General features: G+C 33.2%; 1 protein-coding gene across 3 annotated transcripts in view; it reads right to left on the bottom strand.

Annotated features, from left to right (window-relative positions):
- LOC114329806 (receptor-type tyrosine-protein phosphatase N2) overlaps nucleotides 1-21,327 on the bottom strand; it is a 277,330-nt gene that overhangs the window by 63,218 nt on the left and 192,785 nt on the right. For all 3 annotated transcript variants that reach the window (XM_028279035.2, XM_028279034.2, XM_028279036.2), the window contains exon 7: nucleotides 14,244-14,446. In XM_028279035.2, the coding sequence (XP_028134836.1) occupies nucleotides 14,244-14,446 (203 nt within the window). The remainder of the gene's footprint in view (nucleotides 1-14,243; nucleotides 14,447-21,327) is intronic.

Below are 21,327 nucleotides of genomic sequence, written 5' to 3'. Positions count from 1 at the left end.
AAAAAGGGTTTTGACAAAAAGAGTTTGATGAGCACGTTTAAAATTCAAGCTGACAATTAGCTTAAAACTGACAATTTATGTTACGCAAAAAAAGATTTAAAGACCCGTGTTGAGCTGCCCCCCCCCCACTTGCAAAAATTAAAAAACAAATAGCCCTGATTTATGAGCTATTTATGAGCTCTCATATTCCGCAAACTAAAAATTTTGAGCTCGTTCCACTGAGCAGGAATTTAATACCCTAGGGGGGGGGGCTGAGTCAGCCCCCCCCACTACTTAAAAATAGGAATATTGAATCGGTTTTTGCGGCAGAATTACGAGCTATTTATGAGCTCTTGAAATTATATAGTTTCGATTTTTGAGCTCATCCCCTTCACCCCCAAACAACCCTTTAATTGATTTAACTTAAGAGAAAGATGCTGAGAAAACTTAAAATATATCGTATTGCGAATATAATTCCTATAGCTTATATACTCTAAGAATAAACTATTAAATCAAGAGCATTTCGATTATTGAGCTACAACCCCTTCGCCAGAAAACCACCCTATCTTCCCGGCTTAAGAGAAAGTTGTATTTAAAATGCGTTAAACTAATTATTTGGCGACTACATATCATTTAATAATTTATAAGCTTCCAAATTACGCGCATTTAGATCAGTAAATTGCAATTTATTTTGTATAGTGCAGTCACTGAAGGTAAAAATCAACGATTACCTTCAATTTCGGTGAACCTTCATCGATTTTCACGAAAATTGGTCAGTGGTTAGAGGATACGTCAAGAAACAAAGGTGACATGGTACCACCTTGCGCCTTTACCCTGAGGGTGGATACCGCCCCTTCTCGGGGGTGAAAATTATTTTATAAAAAATAAATGCACAAATCAATAAAAGAACAAATTAAAAGCAAAATTTATTATATAAAGTTAATAAAATAAGTCAATAGTTTTTAAGTTATTAAAGATCAAAGATTTTAATTATTTGTGAAAAAAATGCATGTTTTGAAAAGGTTTTTTGTAAATCACTGAAAAACTTTAAGTTTTTACAAAAAAGTTAATAGTAGTTTAATTAGTATAGCTTATATTCTAAGAATAAACTCTTAAATCACGCGTCTTTCGATTATAGAGCTACAACCCCTTCGCAAGAAAACGACCCCATATTCCCGGCTTAAGAGAGAGTTGTTCTTAAAATAATTTAAATTAATTATTTGGCGACTACATATCGTTTAATAATTTATGAGCTTGCAAAATATACGCATCTCAATTATTGAATTGCAATTTTCTTTCTATAGTGCAGTCACTGAAGGTAAAAATCAACTAGTACCTTCGATTTCGGTAAATCTCCATTCATTTTCACGAAAATTGGTGAGCGGATTTTGATACTATCAACTTTTTCTGCATCTTATTTTTCATAGGTATTTCTAAGTACTTTGACAAGTATTTAGTACCTAAGTGTTATAAAATGCATCTCTTTCCCGTTATTTAAGCTTGAACCCTTAGATTTTAACAGTCGCGGAAAAAATATACATTTAATTACCAATAACTTACTTTAAATTAACATTAAAGGGTTTTTCAAGTAAGCAATTTATTATATTTTTTATTAGCTTCAATTTTAGTGATGAAAACTTTTTTGTAAAAACTTACAGTTTTTGAGTCATTTATGAGAAATCGCTCTAAAGCATGCATTTTCTTTCCAAAAATTAAAATATTTGATCTTTTATAACTCAAAAAGTATTGATTTATTTTAATCACATTATATAACAAATTTTGCTTACAATTTGTCCCTCTCTCGATTTGTGGGGTTATTTTTAATAAAGTAATTTTCACTCCCGAGAAGGGGTGACATATACCCCAGGCTAAAACCCCAAGTTGTTATTGTTAATTCGTGAAAATAAATGGAGATTTACCGAAATCGAAGGTACTAGTTGATTTTTACCTTCAGTGACTGCACTATAGAAAGAAAATGGCAATTCAATAATTGAGATGCGTATATTTTGCAAGCTCATAAATTATTAAACGATATGTAGTCGCCAAATAATTAATTTAAATTATTTTAAGAACAACTCTCTCTTAAGCCGGGAATATGGGGTCGTTTTCTTGCGAAGGGGTTGTAGCTCTATAATCGAAAGACGCGTGATTTAAGAGTTTATTCTTAGAATATAAGCTATACGAATTAAACTACTATTAACTTTTTTGTAAAAACTCAAAGTTTTTCAGTGATTTACAAAAAACCTTTTCAAAACATGCATTTTTTTCACAAATAATTAAAATCTTTGATCTTTAATAACTTAAAAAGTATTGACTTATTTTATTAACTTTATATAATAAATTTTGCTTTTAATTTGTTCTTTTATTGATTTGTGCATTTATTTTTTATAAAATAATTTTCACCCCCGAGAAGGGTCGGTATCCACCCTCAGGGTAAAGGCGCAAGGTGGTACCATGTCACCTTTGTTTCTTGACGTATCCTCTAACTACTGACCAATTTTCGTGAAAATCGATGAAGGTTCACCGAAATTGAAGGTAATCGTTGATTTTTACCTTCAGTGACTGCACTATACAAAATAAATTGCAATCTACTGATCTAAATGCGCGTAATTTGGAAGCTTATAAATTACTAAATGATATGTAGTCGCCAAATAATTAGTTTAATGCATTTTAAGTACAACTTTCTCTTAAGCCGGGAAGATAGGGTGGTTTTCTTGCGAAGGGGTTGTAGCTCAATAATCGAAATGCTCTTGATTTAATAGTTTATTCTTAGAGTATATAAGCTATATGAATTATATCCGCAATACGATATATTTTAAGTTTTCTCAGCATCTTTCTCTTAAGTTAAATCAATTAAAAGGTTGTTTGGGGGTGAAGGGGATGAGCTCAAAAATCGAAACTATATAATTTCAATAGCTCATAAATAGCTCGTAATTCTGCCGCAAAAACCGATTCAATATTCCTATTTTTAAGTAGTGGGGGGGGGGGGCTGACTCAGCCCCCACTAGGGTATTAAATTCCTGCTCAGTGGAGCGAGCTCAAAATTTTTAGTTTGCGGAATATGAGAGCTCATAAATAGCTCATAAATCAGGGCTATTTGTTTTTTAATTTTTGCAAGTGGGAGGGGGCCAGCTCAACACGGGTGATTTAAAGAATGTAGATATATTTAGTTTAGCGCTCCAGGCCTAGAAGGCCCTTGGCTTGGTTTACTATTCCTTTCCAATCTTTCCTATTTGTTGCTTTATTTTTCCAATTTGTGATTTTCAGTTCTTCTATGTCTTTTTCAACATCTTTCTTCCATCTGGTTTTCGGTCTACCTTTCTTCTTTCCTCCTATTCCTCCCGCTAGTATTCTTTTGGGAAGTCTCGTGTTTGGCATCCTTTGGATATGTCCCAACCATCTCAGTCTTTGTGATTTTATGATCCCTACTATGTTTGTTTCACCATACATCCTCTCCAGTTCTACAGTTGGTCTTCTTATCCACATTCCATTACATATCTTTCCGCCAAATATTTTTCTTAGGACTTTTCTTTCCCACATTTTAAGCATGGCTTGCTCGGATTTGTTCATCGTCCATGTTTCACTGGCATACAATACTATATGTCTTATCACTGTCTTGTATATTCTTATCTTAGCTCCTCTAGATATGTTTTTATTTCTTAAAATAAGTTGTTTAGAGCAAAGATACAACGATTACCAGCCATAATTCTCGCTTGGATTTCTTCTTTTATATTTGGTCTCCTAGTGAATGTCGCTCCTAGATATTGGAATCTCTCTACTTCTTCGAATGTATATATTTTTGCCTCTGTGTTTATTGTCAGATATTGTTCTTGTGTGTATTCTCGTTCTGTCCATTCCATATATTTAGTATTTTCTTTGTTTATGTATATCCCTTTCTTTCTTCCTATCGCCTCTAGTCTTTTTAGTATTTCTTTTAATTCTTGTTTACTTCTGGCTATCAGTACTACGTCATCAGCGAATGCCAAGCATTGGTGTTTTCGTTGGTATACAAGTCCTGTCCTGTTAATTTCGGCTTCTCTGATGACCATTTCAAGAAGGATGCTGAATAACAATGATGACAGTGGGTTTCCTTGTCGTACCCCTTCACCGACCTTAAACTTATCTGTTTCCTTTCCATTTATTTTAACCCTGTTCTCTGTTTTTCTGAGTGTAACTTTTACCATCTTTATTAATTTTTCACTAATTACAATTTCACATAGCGCTTTGTATATTTATTTTCGTTTAACTCTGTCAAAAGCTTGTTTAAAGTCGATGAATAGGGCCATTGTAGATTTCCCGTATTCGCAGCTTTCCGCTTGTATCTCACGCAGCAAAATTTGATGCACCGTGCTGCGTCCTCTTCTGAATCCACATTGATATTCTCCTGTCATTATCTATCTTTTGTGTTATCTTGTCTTTTACATGTACTGCAAGTATTTTATATGCAACGTTTAGTAGGGCTATTCCCCTGTAATTATGGCATAAACTTTTGTCGCCTTTTTGTGAATTGGACACAGTGTAGCTTCAGTCCATTTTTTTGGTATGTGTTCTTGTTCGCAAATTTCTTTTATCAGTACTGGTCCTCCATATTTAAACATTTCAGCTTTTACTTCATCCTTACCTGGGCTCTTGTTTTCTTTAGTTTCTCTATTATTTCTTTTATTTCTTTTTCATTATGCGGCCTTTCCTGTATTTCTTCTTGATCAATATTTTAATTCGGTTCTTCTTCTTCTTCTTCTGCATATTCTGTTGTGGGAATTTCATTTAGAAGCTCTTCGAAGTATTCTCTCCATCTATTCAGTATTTCTTCGTCGCTTACTAAATTCCTTCCATTTTTACTTTTGTAGTGTACAGGTTTTTTTGGTACCCCTTTTTCTTATTTTTTACTCCTTGATATAAGCTTATGATTTCTCCATTTTTATAGTTTTCTTCTATACATTTCAATTTATCTTCGTTGTATTGTCTTTTCTTTGCTCTTATGATTCTTTTAGTTCGTTTTCTTTGTTCGTTGTATTTTATCTCCATCTCTCGTGTTTTTACTTGCATCATTTTGAGTCTTAACTTATTTCTTTCATCCAGTTCTATTTTACATTCTTCATCAAACCATTCTTTGTATCCATCTTTTATATTTCTATTACTAGCTTGCGCTGCTTTGGTCATACATACTTTTATTTGCGTCCATTTTTGTTCGATGTTTCCATTTTCTGTAATATTTTCCAGTTCTCTGAGAGACTAGTCTTTCATATTTACATTGTTCTTCTTCTGACTGTAGTCTAATTAGTTTAGTTACTTTGTACCTTTTTTTCTGTTGGTTTCTAAGAACTGGTATAACCTGTTTCAGTTGTATTCCGATTATAAAGTGATCTGTGTCTGCATCTGGTCCTCTATATGTTCTTATGTTTTTTATACATTTTTCTATGTCTTTTTCGATGAGCACATGATCTATTTGGTTTATGGTTTTCATAACGATCATGTTTCTTTCTTTTGCAAAATCTATTAAGAAGTGACCATTTTCATTCGTTGTTTCATGCAGACTATATTTTCCTATGGTGGGTGTGTATATTTCTTTTTTCATACTTTTGCATTAGCATCGTCTAGTACTATTTTTATATCGTATTTGGGAATATTTTCGAATGCTGTATCTATTTGACTGTAGAAGTCTTCCTTTACTCTATGTTTTTCTCTTCAGTCCGTGCATGTATATTTGTAAATGGTATTTTTTGGTATTTTCCTCTTATTCTTAGTATGCATATTCTCTCTGATATTGGTCTAAAGTCAACGATTAGATCTTTCAGTTTTTTGTTTACTACAAATCCTGTGCCTAACATTCTATTTTCGCCTCCGCTATTGAAAAATAAATAGTCATTTATTTCCACTGAGTTTTGGCCTAGTTGTTTCGTTTCTTGTAGTGCTACTATTTCGAATTTATATTTTTTGCATTCATCTACGTGGTGCTTCAGTTTTCCTTCTTCGTATGTTCTTCTTACATTCCATGTTCCTACTAATATATGTTTGTTTATGGGCTTCTTTTCATTAATAATCTGTATATTTTGTCCATTTCGTGTATCTTTACTTTGCCATGTCGTCTCCGTTATTTCAGATTTCAGTCTGCTTTAGTTGTATTGCTAGTTTTTTGGTTGCATATTTTTCTCTTTTATAAGTTGCTATTTAAAGAATGGACGGACCAAATTGTGGATCTATCGGAGATTCCTCAAAATTTCACTAACACTGCATACCTCAAACGAAGAAGTTCTGCATAAGAATAGGCAAGGAACGAGAATTTTTAACACATTGAAAGTTAGAAAACATAATTTCTAGCCACATCCTAATACATACAAAATGCTTTCAATTTTCTGCACATATATTCGTTCAAGGTCCACGATTTAACACCATAAAAAAGACAGAAGACGTAGCATCGCAGCATTCTTACTTTTATGCCAACTCTTGAACAAAGCCCACATCCGCATCCGGTTGAAGATGGATCTAGCTTTTCCGATGCTGACCATATATTCGTTCAAGGTCCACGATTTAACACCATAAAAAAGACAGAAGACGTAGCATCGCAGCATTCTTACTTTTATGCCAACTCTTGAACAAAGCCCCCATCCGCATCCGGTTGAAGATGGATCTAGCTTTTCCGATGCTGACCATATATTCGTTCAAGGTCCACGATTTAACACCATAAAAAAGACAGAAGACGTAGCATCGCAGCATTCTTACTTTTATGCCAACTCTTGAACAAAGCCCCCATCCGCATCCGGTTGAAGATGGATCTAGCTTTTCCGATTCGCGCTCTTATCTCTTGGTTGTTGGTCCATTCTTCATTTATTATGGTGCAGGTGCAGAAGTAGTTGTAGTGTAAACATGTTTATAAATTAACTTTAGTCTATGTTGTTTGCACGTAGCAAAATGGGTAATAACATAATCGTAAAATTTATTAATGTGTTGGAGAGATTTTAATAGTTTTTTTCTATTGACATTTGAGAAAAGCTTGACATTCTCTTTTGTTTCATGGTGTTTCGACAATACGTTTTGACACTTTTGAGACAAGAGAAATCCCGTTCATTTAAGGCTTTTGCCTTGGTAGCAATGAGAGAATTCATGATAATAATTTATTAATTTCGGGAACAGCTTGTTGCAATGAATTGCAGTATATAAAATTATACATATTTTGTAACTTATCCCATCTTCCGAAAATATTTGGATCAGCATATAAAACTTTTAATTAATTTCCTTACTTTATTTTAATTAAAGAATTATGGATAGTTTTAATACACTTGTCTAATAGATATTTTGAATATTCTTTGGCGTAACTTTTAAATTTTTGCAAATCTTCAAAATTTGAAAAAATGAGTACCTATCTAATTGCACAAGTAATAATAGTATCAAAAATTTCAAAATATACTTGTTTTTCGAGATCTGTGTCATACTTTTGTCTTTTGTGGGGGTGTTCGGAAATATCAAGCGAATCCAAAACGTCACTGCGTATATATTGAAAATTACTATCTGTGAGATTTTTTACCAGCTTTGTTATTCTATTTTTGGAATAAATAATGTCAGTTGACTGATCTTGAACAACATTGAATATCACATCAGTTTGGGTAAACACTTTCTTAGAAATATATAAAAAAATATTAAACCATTTAGTAAAGTTTTCAAACCGATTGCTTCACGGATCGAGATATCATTACTTGCAAAATTGTCGCCTTTATTAATAAAATTGAAAACTTCCAAAAGCTGTTTACGAAAATCTGCTAGAGTGAAAACTAACCGAGATTTAAAATTCCAAAAGCTACGTTATTTCATAATTAATTTCATCCCGAACGCACTATTAGCAGTGTACGTGCCTTGGTACATGCCTTGCTGGTGTCTGCCCATCACCGATCGGCAGATTGATTTCTGCCGGTATTTGCCGGATTGTGCCATTCAAATACGGGTGAAATTATGGTGAAATGTATAATTGGTTCCCTATCGGCTAATATTCCACAGCGCTTCTTACAAGTAAATCGTAAATCAAGGGACGGCTCGCCGTCCCTGTCGAAGCAGATCTTATAAAAAAGAATTCACACAATCGCAATCGGATGCATGGCTGGGATTATTAATTTGAAAAGATTCTTCCGCGTAGGGATCACTTTTAACGTATCGGATTGATCGAATTCTTTTAACTGCTTTTTCTACAGGGGTTTGATTGATGTAGAGTTGACCTTTTGTCATCTTTTTCTTACTAAGGATCATAAGCTTTAACTTCTTTACTTTTATATTGAGTCCATATTGTTAATAACATTGAAGATTAGAGGAGACAAAATACAGCCTTGCCTCACTCTACGCATGATTTTTACATATTCGGTGTCAAACTGTCTCTGTCTCGAGCTATTCTAAATAGTTGTTCTGCTTTCTTTATTCCTGTCTACTCTGCCTGCTTTCTAGCAATTCCTTTGCATCCTTCGATATTACCCATCATAATAAGTTGAAGAATATTATATCGGTCTTCCCTTACTACCTGTCCAAAATAGGCCATCTTTCTATATTTGATGTTACCAAGCAGCTCGCGGGCAGTATTTGCTCTCTTAATGACTACCATATTTGTCATCATAGCCGTCAATGGTATTTTCAGTGTACGTCTGTGCAGCTACAATTCAAAGGCCTCCAATCGATTAATGGTGGATATTTTTAATGTCCATGCTTCGACACTATACAATTGTACTACCTATACTTTCTATATACGTGGGCCATTCAAATCATCTCCCAATTATGGTGATAGCTGAACAAATTAGCTGTGTATATTTTCCAGGTATGGAGTTCAAAGCAGACGGACCACGCTCCAGCGCTATTAGCCAGGGAGGTAGTGTCAAATTTGACCGGAGCATTTTAGCATGGCTGGTTTCTTTTTATTTAGGTAGGTGTTCCAAAGCTTATTAACAAATGATGTGTCAGCTGGCCCAAAACCGGGGATTTTAGGCAAGAAAAGGTGAAACATGAAAGTTGATGGACAAACGCTACAACTTAAATGTCAAATATTTATATACGTTACTCAGAACAGTTAACAGCCTTGCTTACTTGGCACCTATCTTTCACTCAGGAGATCGGGGTTCAAATCCTGGCGCGGAAAATTCTTTTTGTTTTTTAAATTGAAATTTTATTTTGAAAAATATTTATTTTTATAATACCACGTTTTTATTATTTATACGAGACAATATAAAAAAATCTGTATGTCTTTTATAGAATCATGCATAGAACTTATGAAATATACATTTGATCATAAATATTATGATTGACCTCAATAAGCAAAATTGTTGTACATGAACCCCTGAAGCTTCCGGTTAGTACGACTAATCTAAGTGAAAAAGGGGGTTGGCCTCCCCACCCCCCTCCCGACATTTTTTTATCTTTTTAGACAAACTGTTTTTTGCATAATTTTATGTGATGTAAAACCAAAAGATACATACAACCCCAATTTTTCACTTTTCTATCACCAACCCCCATTTTTTAATAGCAGTCTAATTATTTCCCTGTTCTTTATAATATATAAAAATGAATTTTTGTCTGTATGTCCCTACAGAATCGTAAACTATACATTTAATCATATGATGACCTCAAGCAAAGTTTTTGTACTTACATGAACCCAGGAAGGGGTTAATACTTAATAATATATACTTAATATACTTAATAATTAATAGAGTTAAAAGAGTTACCTAATACTTTTTTATTATTAACTAGCTGACCCGGCAAACTTCGTACCGCCTTAAAACTAAATAATGTTTGAATGTTTAATACCTAATATTACCAGAAAGCCAAAAAATATTAAAAAATATTGCGTACCTATTGTGGTATTATAATATCACCCTGTACAAAAGATGTGTTATTCAAAGAAAAACATATATCATTCATCGTTCGCCCTTGACCAAGGCCGAGCGTGAGGTTGCGAGAGTTCATCATGTATATAAGTGAACGCCCGATGATACGGATCATCGTTATCGTTATAATTATATTATTGTACGTAGAATTGCGAAATGGTTTGGCTGATATAATGTTATTGTTTATAATACACTCCGAAGACATAAATAAAGTATGTTGTAGCAGATGAAGTAGTAATTATTTAAATAAGGACTATAAGGGTTAATTGTATACCAACCCTTCAACATTCCTTACATGGCGCTCCTGTAAATTAATTGGGAGAATCTTCTGACAATGGGCGACAAAAATTGGAAACACAGACGGCGAAGATGGACCAGGACGAAGATGCAGAGAACCCAGGGAACAAAGACAAAGTGATAAAATGTAAGTAACAATGTCTATCTTTATTAAAAATGCTTCCCTCTTTTTTATATTATTATTGAACATTGAATATTTATCTTTGCTGATTTTTGAATAATTTATGAAGTATCGATTTTTTTTAAGAATATCTATGAATTTTGAAACATGAAGTGATTTTTGAATTGAATATTTTTATCGAAGTTTATTATATATGCTATTCTTGAATTTTTATTGAATTTTGAATTTTTATTGAATTTATTTGAAAAATCTATCCGATTTCGATTTTTAGTACGGTTATTTTTGAATATTTTATGGAATATCGAATTTTTTTTCAAAAATTTCTATCGAATTTTGAGATATAAACTTATTTTGAATATTTTTATCTAACTTTTGCATATGCTATTTTTGAATTTTTATCGAATTTTTGTCGAATATGTTGTATACTATTCTTGAATTTTTATTAGCCAGTTATCTTATTACATATTGATATTTATTGAGTATATTTAGTACATTTTCATCGATTTTGTGTTAAATTTTGTATGATATGAACCTGAATTAATAATTTTTGTGTGATAAATGATATATAAATGATTTTTTTTAATGAATAATGATTAGTGATGACATACGTTGATAATCATTGCTATAAGCAAGAGATTTATTTTTAACGAACCGACCTGATGCGTCGAGATAAGGAATTTGGAGAAGAACTATAGGTATAGATAAGAAGAAGAACTAACAATAGTATTAGCTAAATATTATGAGACAACTTGAGACAATAAGAAACCCACTGCTCTTGTCAAATTGGGAAGGTACTAAGTGATTTATAGAAGCTTAGAAGCTTGAAAGCTTATTAGAGACCCACTCTGTGTTTTGAGAGTACCTATTTTATTCATGATTGTTCGTGAATAAACAACGGCCTCAAAGCAAGGGATTGAGGTTGTGATATTTTTAGAGGAATTTGAACCGCATAAAATACCTATTTCGTGTTTTGAGTTAACTATACCACCTTAATGGTGCGTAAAGATCAGGGCGAAAATTCGGGGTAATATTGGAGGAGAACTAAGACATCCGAGTGAAACCTCTTTTATTAAGGTAAAACGAAGGTATCGGAGCTAGTATATCAAGTGATGATTATGATGTTATATGAAATGATATATGAGATAAATGATATATGATTGTTATATGAAATATGTATATGAAGATGAATTATGTACACTGTAGAAGTGCTATTATATGAAGAAAAATGAATTATATGAGTTGTAGTACCAGACAAGAAGAAAAGAAAGGAAAAAAGAGAATTTTATTAAAATATGTGGGAAAAATGAAAGAAGGAACATAAAATTTGTCAGAAATGTCAAAATAAAGCAGAATTAAGAATAATATCAAATAAGTAGCTAATCATTGAATTATGTCTAAGAATTAAAGTTGTAATTTTTTTTTCTAAGTAACGTAAACTATAAATAACTTATTTTTAAATGTATATAATGAATTCAGGTTAAATTTTTCGCGGAAAATGGAAGTGTTTGAATTAAGGATAGACAATATCTTACAATAGTGTTAGTAGATAGTAAGCAAAGGGACACAAAAAGTGAAGTTCTTAGGTAAATTAAATCTTTAGGATAGGTACAAGAGAGTTATTGAAAGTTTTATAGAGACATATTAGAAGTTTTAGAGAGATTACATTTTTATTATAGGTACAATATTTTAAAGTTAGTAAGGCGTATATAAATAAATCAAAATAAGACTGAAATAATAAGATGAAATAGTAAAGTAACGTTAAATTCTTTTTTTTTTTTATATACCATTTAATAGAAGTTTAGGTGATATTTAGCTTAGCTTAGGAAGTATTAAAGTCGAGATTTTATTACAATTAGATTAGTTACGGCTTATAGGCACTAAAAGACTATTTAAAAGTTAGGATCAATTTCATTCACTGTGGACACTGTTTTGATGAAGTGAATTAGTGAACGAAAAAAAAAAAGGACGAAAAGACACGACGTGAAAGTACGTGAACTAGTAATAGGTTATAAAATACCAGTTTTAGTATAGGGAAAATATGAACTTTTGTGTAAAATAGGAAAAAGAATATACATGTTTAGGGAAAAATTGATTGATCTGAAATGTACCATGTTACAGTTAGTTAGCATAGTTAGGAAATTTAATTTTTCAAAATAGTATTAGGTAACCATAAACATTTTTGTAAAAGGGAAAGAGGAGCATCACATTTTAAAAATATGTAATTTTAACAAAACGGGGAGGTGTGGTATTATAATATCACCCTGTACAAAAGATGTGTTATTCAAAGAAAAACATATATCATTCATCGTTCGCCCTTGACCAAGGCCGAGCGTGAGGTTGCGAGAGTTCATCATGTATATAAGTGAACGCCCGATGATACGGATCATCGTTATCGTTATAATTATATTATTGTACGTAGAATTGCGAAATGGTTTGGCTGATATAATGTTATTGTTTATAATACACTTCGAAGACATAAATAAAGTATGTTGTAGCAGATGAAGTAGTAATTATTTAAATAAGGACTATAAGGGTTAATTGTATACCAACCCTTCAACATTCCTTACACTATACTTTTTTCTACCAAATGCATAGTTTACGATTCTACATATAAGAGACATAGGTACAGACAAACATTCATTTTTATATATTATAGAGAATAGGGAAATATTTAGATTGCTATTAAAACATGGGGGTTGGTGATAGAAAAGTGAAAATTTAGGGTTGTATCTTTCAGTTCTACAAGATATAAAATTAGGAAAAACAGTTTGTCCAAAAAAATAACAAATAATATCTCCCTTTTCACTTAGATTGTTGGTCTTACCAACTCAGGAACCTTCAGAGGTTCATGTACAACAAATTTGCTTATTAAGATCAATCATAATATTATGAACAAAAATGCATAGTTTGCGATTCTATAAAAGACATACAGATTTTTTTTATATTGCCTCGTATAAATAATAAAAACGTGGTATTATAAAAATAAATATTTTTCAAAATAAAATTTCAATTTAAAAAACAAAAAGAATTTTCCGCGCCAGGATTTGAACCCCGATCTCCTGAGTGAAAGGAAGGTGCCAAGTAAGCAAGGCTCTTAACTGTTCTGAGTAACGTATATAAATATTTGACATTTAAGTTGTAGCGTTTGTCCATCAACTTTCATGTTTCACCTTTTCTTGGGTAAAATCCCCGGTTTTGGCCCAGCTGACACATCATTTGTTAATAAGCTTTGGAACACCTACCTAAATAAAGAGAAACCAGCCATGCTAAAATGCTCCGGTCAAATTTGACACTACCTCCCTGGCTATATGCTGTGGATCTACAAAGTAGTTTTCGATGATTAGCCGTAAATTATTATGTAAATTAAACTTCTCATCCCAGACGAGCGACTGTGGCTGGCCACAAAGTGTCATCATCCAGATCTCCTTCGCTGTAAATATTTCGGTACCTTACTTGATTTTGTGTCATCCACATGTATTTCTTCTGTCATCCACTCATTCTTGGTAGCTGTTTTATTTTGGAGAAAAAATAAAAAAAAAAGTTAATAGGCCAAATAAAATATTGTAACCTGTGCACAATAGTAAAGGACCAGGGCCGGCGATAACGGGCCTACAAGGGATGCACTGCAGGCGGGCGCCCCTGTTTGGGGGGCGCCAAAATGAGCTTTTTTTCTGTCGGTGCTATACAAAATGATAATTTAAAAGATACCGAAGGGCGCCTATGCCCCTTTTGCAGGCGGGCGCATTATACCCTAGCACCGGCACTGTAAAGGACTACCTCAAACCGTAGGATACTGGTAGAAATATTCAACAACATCTATGACACGGTTCTATATCAGGTTATTAAGATAGTCTTAAGTAGTGTAATTCATCATAGATGTCATCCAGTAAGATGAGTTAGACTGATCTCTTAAAACCTTTCGTAAATTGGTAGAAATAAAGATAGGTATTTAAAGAATGTGATAATCATACTCACTTCTATAGACAACTTACCTCTATTGCTACAGAATTTTGAAATAATTCACTTTCAGATAAATCGTCATCATATCCTGGAACTCCTGGAATGAACTTAACTTGTCTGTTTTGCTTTCTGTGGCTTCGAGGAAAACGTTGCTGTAGAGGAAGTGTGCGTTTCATTTGAGGAATCCATGTGCGTTTAACCAGTGCGTAGTCTGCGTAGGGGTCAGGCATATCCACTAAAATGTTTATTATATCATAACTTTGGTATTTACCTACATAATCTTTGTCGTAGAGGAGAGATAGAGCAAACTAATAAAGGAGGACCAGATTCATGTTTTGGTAGAGTTAATCGACGTCATAAATACAACTGGAATAATACCAAATAAATGGCTGGTAAAATATCAACGTTTGCAACTCTTCCAAAAAAGAATAATGCCAAGAGTTGCTCTGACTATCTAACAATAATTTTGATGAGCCACGCACTGAAAATCCTGCTAAAAGTGATTCATAAAAGAATATGCAGGAAACTAGACATCAGCCTAGATTCACAATTTGGATTCTGTAAAGGCCTAGGAACAAGAAAGGCACTATTCGCACTTAATGTCCTGTCGCAAAGATGTCTGGAAATGAATCAAGAACTGTACGTGTGTATAATGTTCCGTTGGTGTATGTTGACAGAAACAATTATTTGAAATAATAAAAATAAGTGTGACAAACGAACAGTAAAATATTTATTTATTTTGGTAACAAAAAAAGGTGTTTGCTTAGATCCCGGAAGAGGGTCGATTGTTAGCGAGCCAAGGGTTTGTCTGCATTGTTCGCATGTTGTGAAGAGACTGGCTAAAACCACAACACTATTATATCGAAGTATACCTTTCTACAATATGGCCCGAAGAGGGCAATAAATTATTTAGATCTGGCGTTTAAAAACAGAAACACTTCTGCAGTTTTAAGAAACGTCTCGAATGCATGTCCTTTGTGAGTTGTTGACACATATGGTCTGATATGGTAATTAATTTATGGAGAATTCATTTTGTTAAACTGAACACACCAAAAACCATATGGTTAGGGATGAATTTCGTTTCGTAAAACCGTGTCTTTCTTAGCATCTGGTTTGTATATTAACTGTGACTTTTATATGACCCATATTATTTCGTTTTGAGAAAAATTATTAAAATTAAAATTAGCAAAAATAGTAATTAAAGCGTATCGCTAAATGTGTTTTACAGATTATATTAAGGCTTTTGATAGGGTTAGACATGACCAACTGATTGAAACATTAGAAAAAAGAAGTTTAGACATCAGAGAGATAAGAATAATTTCAAACTTATACTACGGCAAAAAAGCAGTAATGATAATAGAAGGCATAACATCAGAAGAAATAGAAATACAAAGAGGTGTTCGATAACTTTCACCTTTAATATACAGTCCTTGGCCATATTATTATGATCACCTATGAATTTTTACAAAAATCAACTATTCCACTAGGTAAGTTTTGTTTAAAATATTATTTTTAAATTTAGTTTTGTTATGCAATGTTAATGTTATGCATTAACTATAATATATTTAATAATAAACAACAATAAAATATTTGAAAATACTACATATTTATATTTTTTTAATATTTTATTAAACTTCTGATCTTAATCAGATGGAAAATATTTGGGAGCTTTTAAACCGAGAAATTTCCGATGAAAAGGTCACTAGCGAAATTGTTTTGATTAAAGAACTAATATATCATTGAAACAACAATTCTGCTTTCAAAGTATGCCAAGACAAGTACTAGCGGTAATCAAATTTATAGGGGGTTCAGCAAAATATTTAAAAAATGCAAATATATGATATTTTCAAATGGTTTATTGCTGTTTATTATTAAATGTAGTATATTTGATAATAAACACCAATAAAACTTTTAAAAATATCACATATTTTTATTTTTTCAATATTTTGTTGAGCCCCCTTTAACTTTGATTAGCGCTTGTATCCGTCTTGACATACTCTGAATGTAGCTAAATTTTTTTTGCTTTAATATGTCATTGTGGTTTTAATGATATATGAGTTCTAAGGTACTAGTACACTTTAGAAGACCAAAAATAAGCATTTTTTTTTCTCAGAACCTTTATCAAAAATGAATATAAAACTTTTTACATATTAAAATCTAACTCTTAGAGAATACAAAAAATATATCTTTTTTTTATTTATGCCTGTACACTAATATTGTAGAGGGCGCCAAATTCGAGGCCTCGAAAAAAAGTAGTTCCGATGGCGGACAGTTAATCTCAGGATTGGAATATTTGAAACAAAAAAATTGTACGGCATTTGAAAAAGGAAGGTTTCTTACGTGACAATTTACCACCATTAGTAAAAAAATTCCGCAAAAAAAAAGATTTTACGGTAATTGAAAAATTTTTGTGAAAAAATCGCCCGTTTTTCTTCAGTTTTTCATGGTTAAAAAATATTTATATTTTACTTTTTGGTCAAGTTGTGGTAAATTGTCATGTAATAAACCTTCCTCTTTCAAATTCAGTAGGATTTTTTTGTTTAAAATATCCCAATCCTGAGATTAACTTTCCGCCATCATTTTTCGAGGCCTCGACTTTTGCGCCCTCTACAATATTAGTGTCCGTGCATAAATGAAAAAAGATATATTTTTTGTACTCTCTAAGAGTTAGGTATTAATACGTAAAAAGTTTTATCTTCATTTTTATTAACGGTTCTGAGAAAAAAATTCTTGAAAAAAATGATTATTTTTGATCTTCTAAAGTGTACTAGTAGTACCTTTCAAAACAATTTCGTTAGTGACCTTTTCATCGGAAAATACTAGTTTTAAAAGCACCCAAATATTTTCCATCTGATTAAGGTAAGAAGTTCAACAAAATATTAAAAAGTATATAAACATGTAATATTTTCAAATTTTTTATTGGTAAAAAATGAATAACCATTTTCAATTTCGTTGCAAAACGAAAATACAGCCGAACCATATTCCAGTCCAATCAGAGAGTGCCGCAAGCACCTCTACCGGTTTCGAAACTTATTAGTCTCTCATCAGGAGGCACATATGCTGCTCTCCCTGATCCAACCAAAACAAACCCCAGCGTGCAGTCCCGAATTGCAACGAACGAAATGGCATAGATGCCCTAGCGGCAACTGCTAGCAAAAGACTAAGTTTTCACTCTAATGGCATATAACATATCCCACCAGAATGAAAACAATGGGAACCTTCTCTGGTTACACCTCCGAGGCTTCTACAATTTGCAAGCCATACGGATGCTGAGACTAAGGAAGATGAGGGAATTCTACAATTTACAATTCACATCACATCTGCTCAGCGCGGTAAAATTCCAACGAGACTGGTTCCCTTCATACTCCACACAGAGTAAATGTAAATAAAAAATGAATAACCATTTTCAATTTCGTTGCAACGTTTTTGTTTTTTCGTTTTGCAACGAAATTGAAAATGGTTATTCATTTTTTATTTACATTTACTCTGTGTGGAGTATGAAGGGAACCAGTCTCGTTGGAATTTTACCGCGCTGAGCAGATGTGATGTGAATTGTAAATTGTAGAATTCCCTCATCTTCCTTAGTCTCAGCATCCGTATGGCTTGCAAATTGTAGAAGCCTCGGAGGTGTAACCAGAGAAGGTTCCCATTGTTTTCATTCTGGTGGGATATGTTATATGCCATTAGAGTGAAAACTTAGTCTTTTTTTATTGGTGTTTATTATTAAATATAATATAGTTAATGTATAACATTAACATTACATCACAAAATTTAATTTAAAAATCATATTTTAAACAAAACGTACCTAGTGGAATTGTATCAAAGATACAACCATTAATGAAAATAATGACAGCTCTAAGAAGTACGAATCAGAATCAAACACGAAAGAAGCACATTTACAAGAATGAAGAGGCTTCTCTGCTGTCGGGACATAAACTTTGAGTTAAAAATACGATTGCTGAGGTTCTATGTGCTATCAGTATTATACTACGCGATGGAAGACTTGAGACTGCAGAAAATTGACGTGAGGCGACTGGAGGTATTCGAGATGTGGATACAGTGAAGAATACTGAAGATCTCATGGGTAGATCGAATAACAAACGTAGGGGTAATGGGACGTAACTATAAGCAAAGGGACGTATGTACTTCTAACAATTAAAAGAAGAAAGCTGAGATATATGGGACATATGATGAGAGGAGATAAATATCTAATACTCTAGGTCATGTAGCCTTTCGTGCTCATGGTACTCTTCTTTGCATTATTATTATTAATAAATAGTGCAAATATTCTAAATATCTAATTTATACACAAATTGTATAGCAACAATGTACAAACTGCAAGGCTTTAAAACCGCTTAGCCACACCGTGAAAATATGGGAAAGAGTAATTGATAGACGGATACGTGAAGAGACCGAAATATCCGAGAATCAATTTGGCTTTATGCAGGGCAGATCAGCAACAGATGCAATTTTCATTATAAGGCAGTTGATGTAAAAATACAGGAGTAAAGAAACAAACGCTCATATGGTATTCACTGATCTTGAGAAAGCATATGATAGAGTTCCTAAAGAGATTCTGTGGTGGGCACTCAATAAGAAAGGAGTCCCTGGTGAATATGTAAAGATTGTGAGTGATACGTATGAGGGAGTAACGACTAGTGTTAGGACAGGTGTGAGAGAGACTGCTAAATTTCATGTGAAAGTAGGATTGCACCATGGCTCTGTGCTTAGTCCGTATTTATTCTCATTAGTTTTGGACCAGATAACAGCGAAACTACAGGGTAACATTCCATGGTGCTTAATGTATGCTGATGATGTTGTGTTAGTAGGGAATAGCGAAAGAGACTTGGTACAAAAACTGGAACAATGTAGGAAAGCTCTGGAGGAAAAAGGTTTAAAACTTAGTAGAATAAAAACAGAGCATTTGGAATGTTCATTTAAAGATGGAGTTACTACAAATAAAATGGTATCTTTGGATGGTGAACTGATTGTAAAAAGCAATAGCTTTAAGTACCTGGGATCGGTATTACAGAGTAATGGAGAAATAGATGGAGAAAGAGACTTGGAACAAAAACTGGAACAGTGTAGGAAAGCTCTGGAGGAAAAAGGTTTAAAACTTAATAGAACAAAAACAGAGCATTTGGAATGTTCATTTAAAGATGGAGTTACTACAAATAAAATGGTATCTTTGGATGGTGAACTGATTGTAAAAAGCAATAGCTTTAAGTACCTGGGATCGGTATTACAGAGTAATGGAGGAATAGATAGAGATGCATGCAGTAAAATTAGGGCTGGATGGATGAAGTGGAAAGAAGCGAGTGGTGTGTTGTGTGACAGAAAAATTTCAATGAAGCTGAAGGAAAAATTCTATAAAACAGCCATAAGACCGGCTGTGATATACGGAACTGAATGTTGGGCAGTGAAAAAGAAAGAGGAACAACGAGTTCATGTGGCGGAAATGAGAATGCTTAGATGGATGAGTGGAGTGACAAAGAAGGATAAAATTAGAAATGAGTATATTAGGGAAGTATATCAGCTAAATCAGAGTGGCATAAACAACAATGTAAAGAAATTGAGAACTACGAGCGTATCTATGACGCATTCAATATGCACAAAAAACTGAAAGAAGTTGCAGGACTGAATAAAAAATGTAATCCTCCACTAATCGAAGATAAAAACAGAAAAATTATAATAGATATCGAAGGTCAACTAATACGATGGACAGAATATATAAAGGAATTATTCGATGATGAAAGAAGCGAACTAGAAACGCTAAATGACATAAGCGGTCCTCCAATAACTAAGGAAGAAGTGCAATACGCTATAAAGAACGCAAAAAACGGGAAGGCGATCGGACCAGATGGGATTTACGTAGAAACACTAAAGCTTTTAGGTGTCGAGGGCATTAAGATACTTACGAAATTGTTCAACTTAATCTATGAAAGCGGAAAAATTTCTAAAGATTGGCTTAAATCCTCATTTGTTGTACTACCAAAAAAACACAGAGCCACAAAATGCAGCGACTATCGCACCATCAGCCTAATGAGTCATGTATTGAAAACGTTTCTTAGAATCATTCATCAAAGAACATATAGAAAAATTGAGGAAAGAATCTCAAGTACTCAATTCGGTTTTCGCTGTGGCCTTGGAACGCGTGATGCACTATTCGCAACCCAAGTTTTAATTCAAAGATGCAGAGATGTAAATCATGACGTTTTCATGTGCGCGATTGATTTTGAAAAGGCCTTTGATAAAGTTCGCCATGAAAAAATGCTACATATTCTCAAAACTACCGGTCTGGACGGTAGTGACATTAGAATAATCGCAAATTTGTATTGGGGCCAGGCTGCATGTATTAGGGTTGCGAATCAGTGCTCTGAAGAAGTAAAAATCAAGCGCGGAGTTCGACAAGGCTGTATATTGTCACCAATGTTGTTTAATCTTTACGCTGAAACAATCTTAAATGAAGTCTTGGAAAACGCAAAAGAGGGAATACTCATTAATGGTATGCTTATGAACAATATCAGATACGCAGATGACACCTTGTTGCTGACTGGATCAATTGAACATCTTCAAGCATTATTGAATCGAATGGTGGCATTCTACGCGATATATGGACTCAAACTCAACGCAAGAAAAACAAAGTTTATGGTTATTAGTAAACAGGCAGCCGTAAATAATAATAACTATAACGTAACAATCGGTAATGACTCAATTGAACGAGTAAGTAATCTTGTATATCTGGGTACTCATATTAATGAAAGCTGGAACCCTAGTACAGAAATAAAAAGTAGAATTGCCAAAGCAAGAACAAGTTTTATGAAATTTAAGAAAATCCTGTGCAGTCATGATCTAAATTTGGAACTTCGCATAAGAATGGTCCGATGTTATATATTCCCAGTACTACTTTACGGGGTTGAAGCATGGACACTGACAGAATCGCTTTTAAAAAACCTAGAAGCATTTGAAATGTGGGTCTACCGCCGTATTCTGAAGATCAGTTGGGTAGAAAGAGTCACAAACGAAAGGGTTTTGCAACGTTTGAATAAAAGTTGCGAAGTAGTGAACACGGTTAAAAGGCGCAAATTGGAATACTTTGGTCATATAATGCGTCAC

The sequence above is a fragment of the Diabrotica virgifera genome, chromosome 4 (assembly GCF_917563875.1).
Source record: "Diabrotica virgifera virgifera chromosome 4, PGI_DIABVI_V3a".
Lineage (NCBI taxonomy): Eukaryota > Metazoa > Arthropoda > Insecta > Coleoptera > Chrysomelidae > Diabrotica > Diabrotica virgifera.
This window is presented reverse-complemented; position numbering and strand designations above follow the sequence as displayed.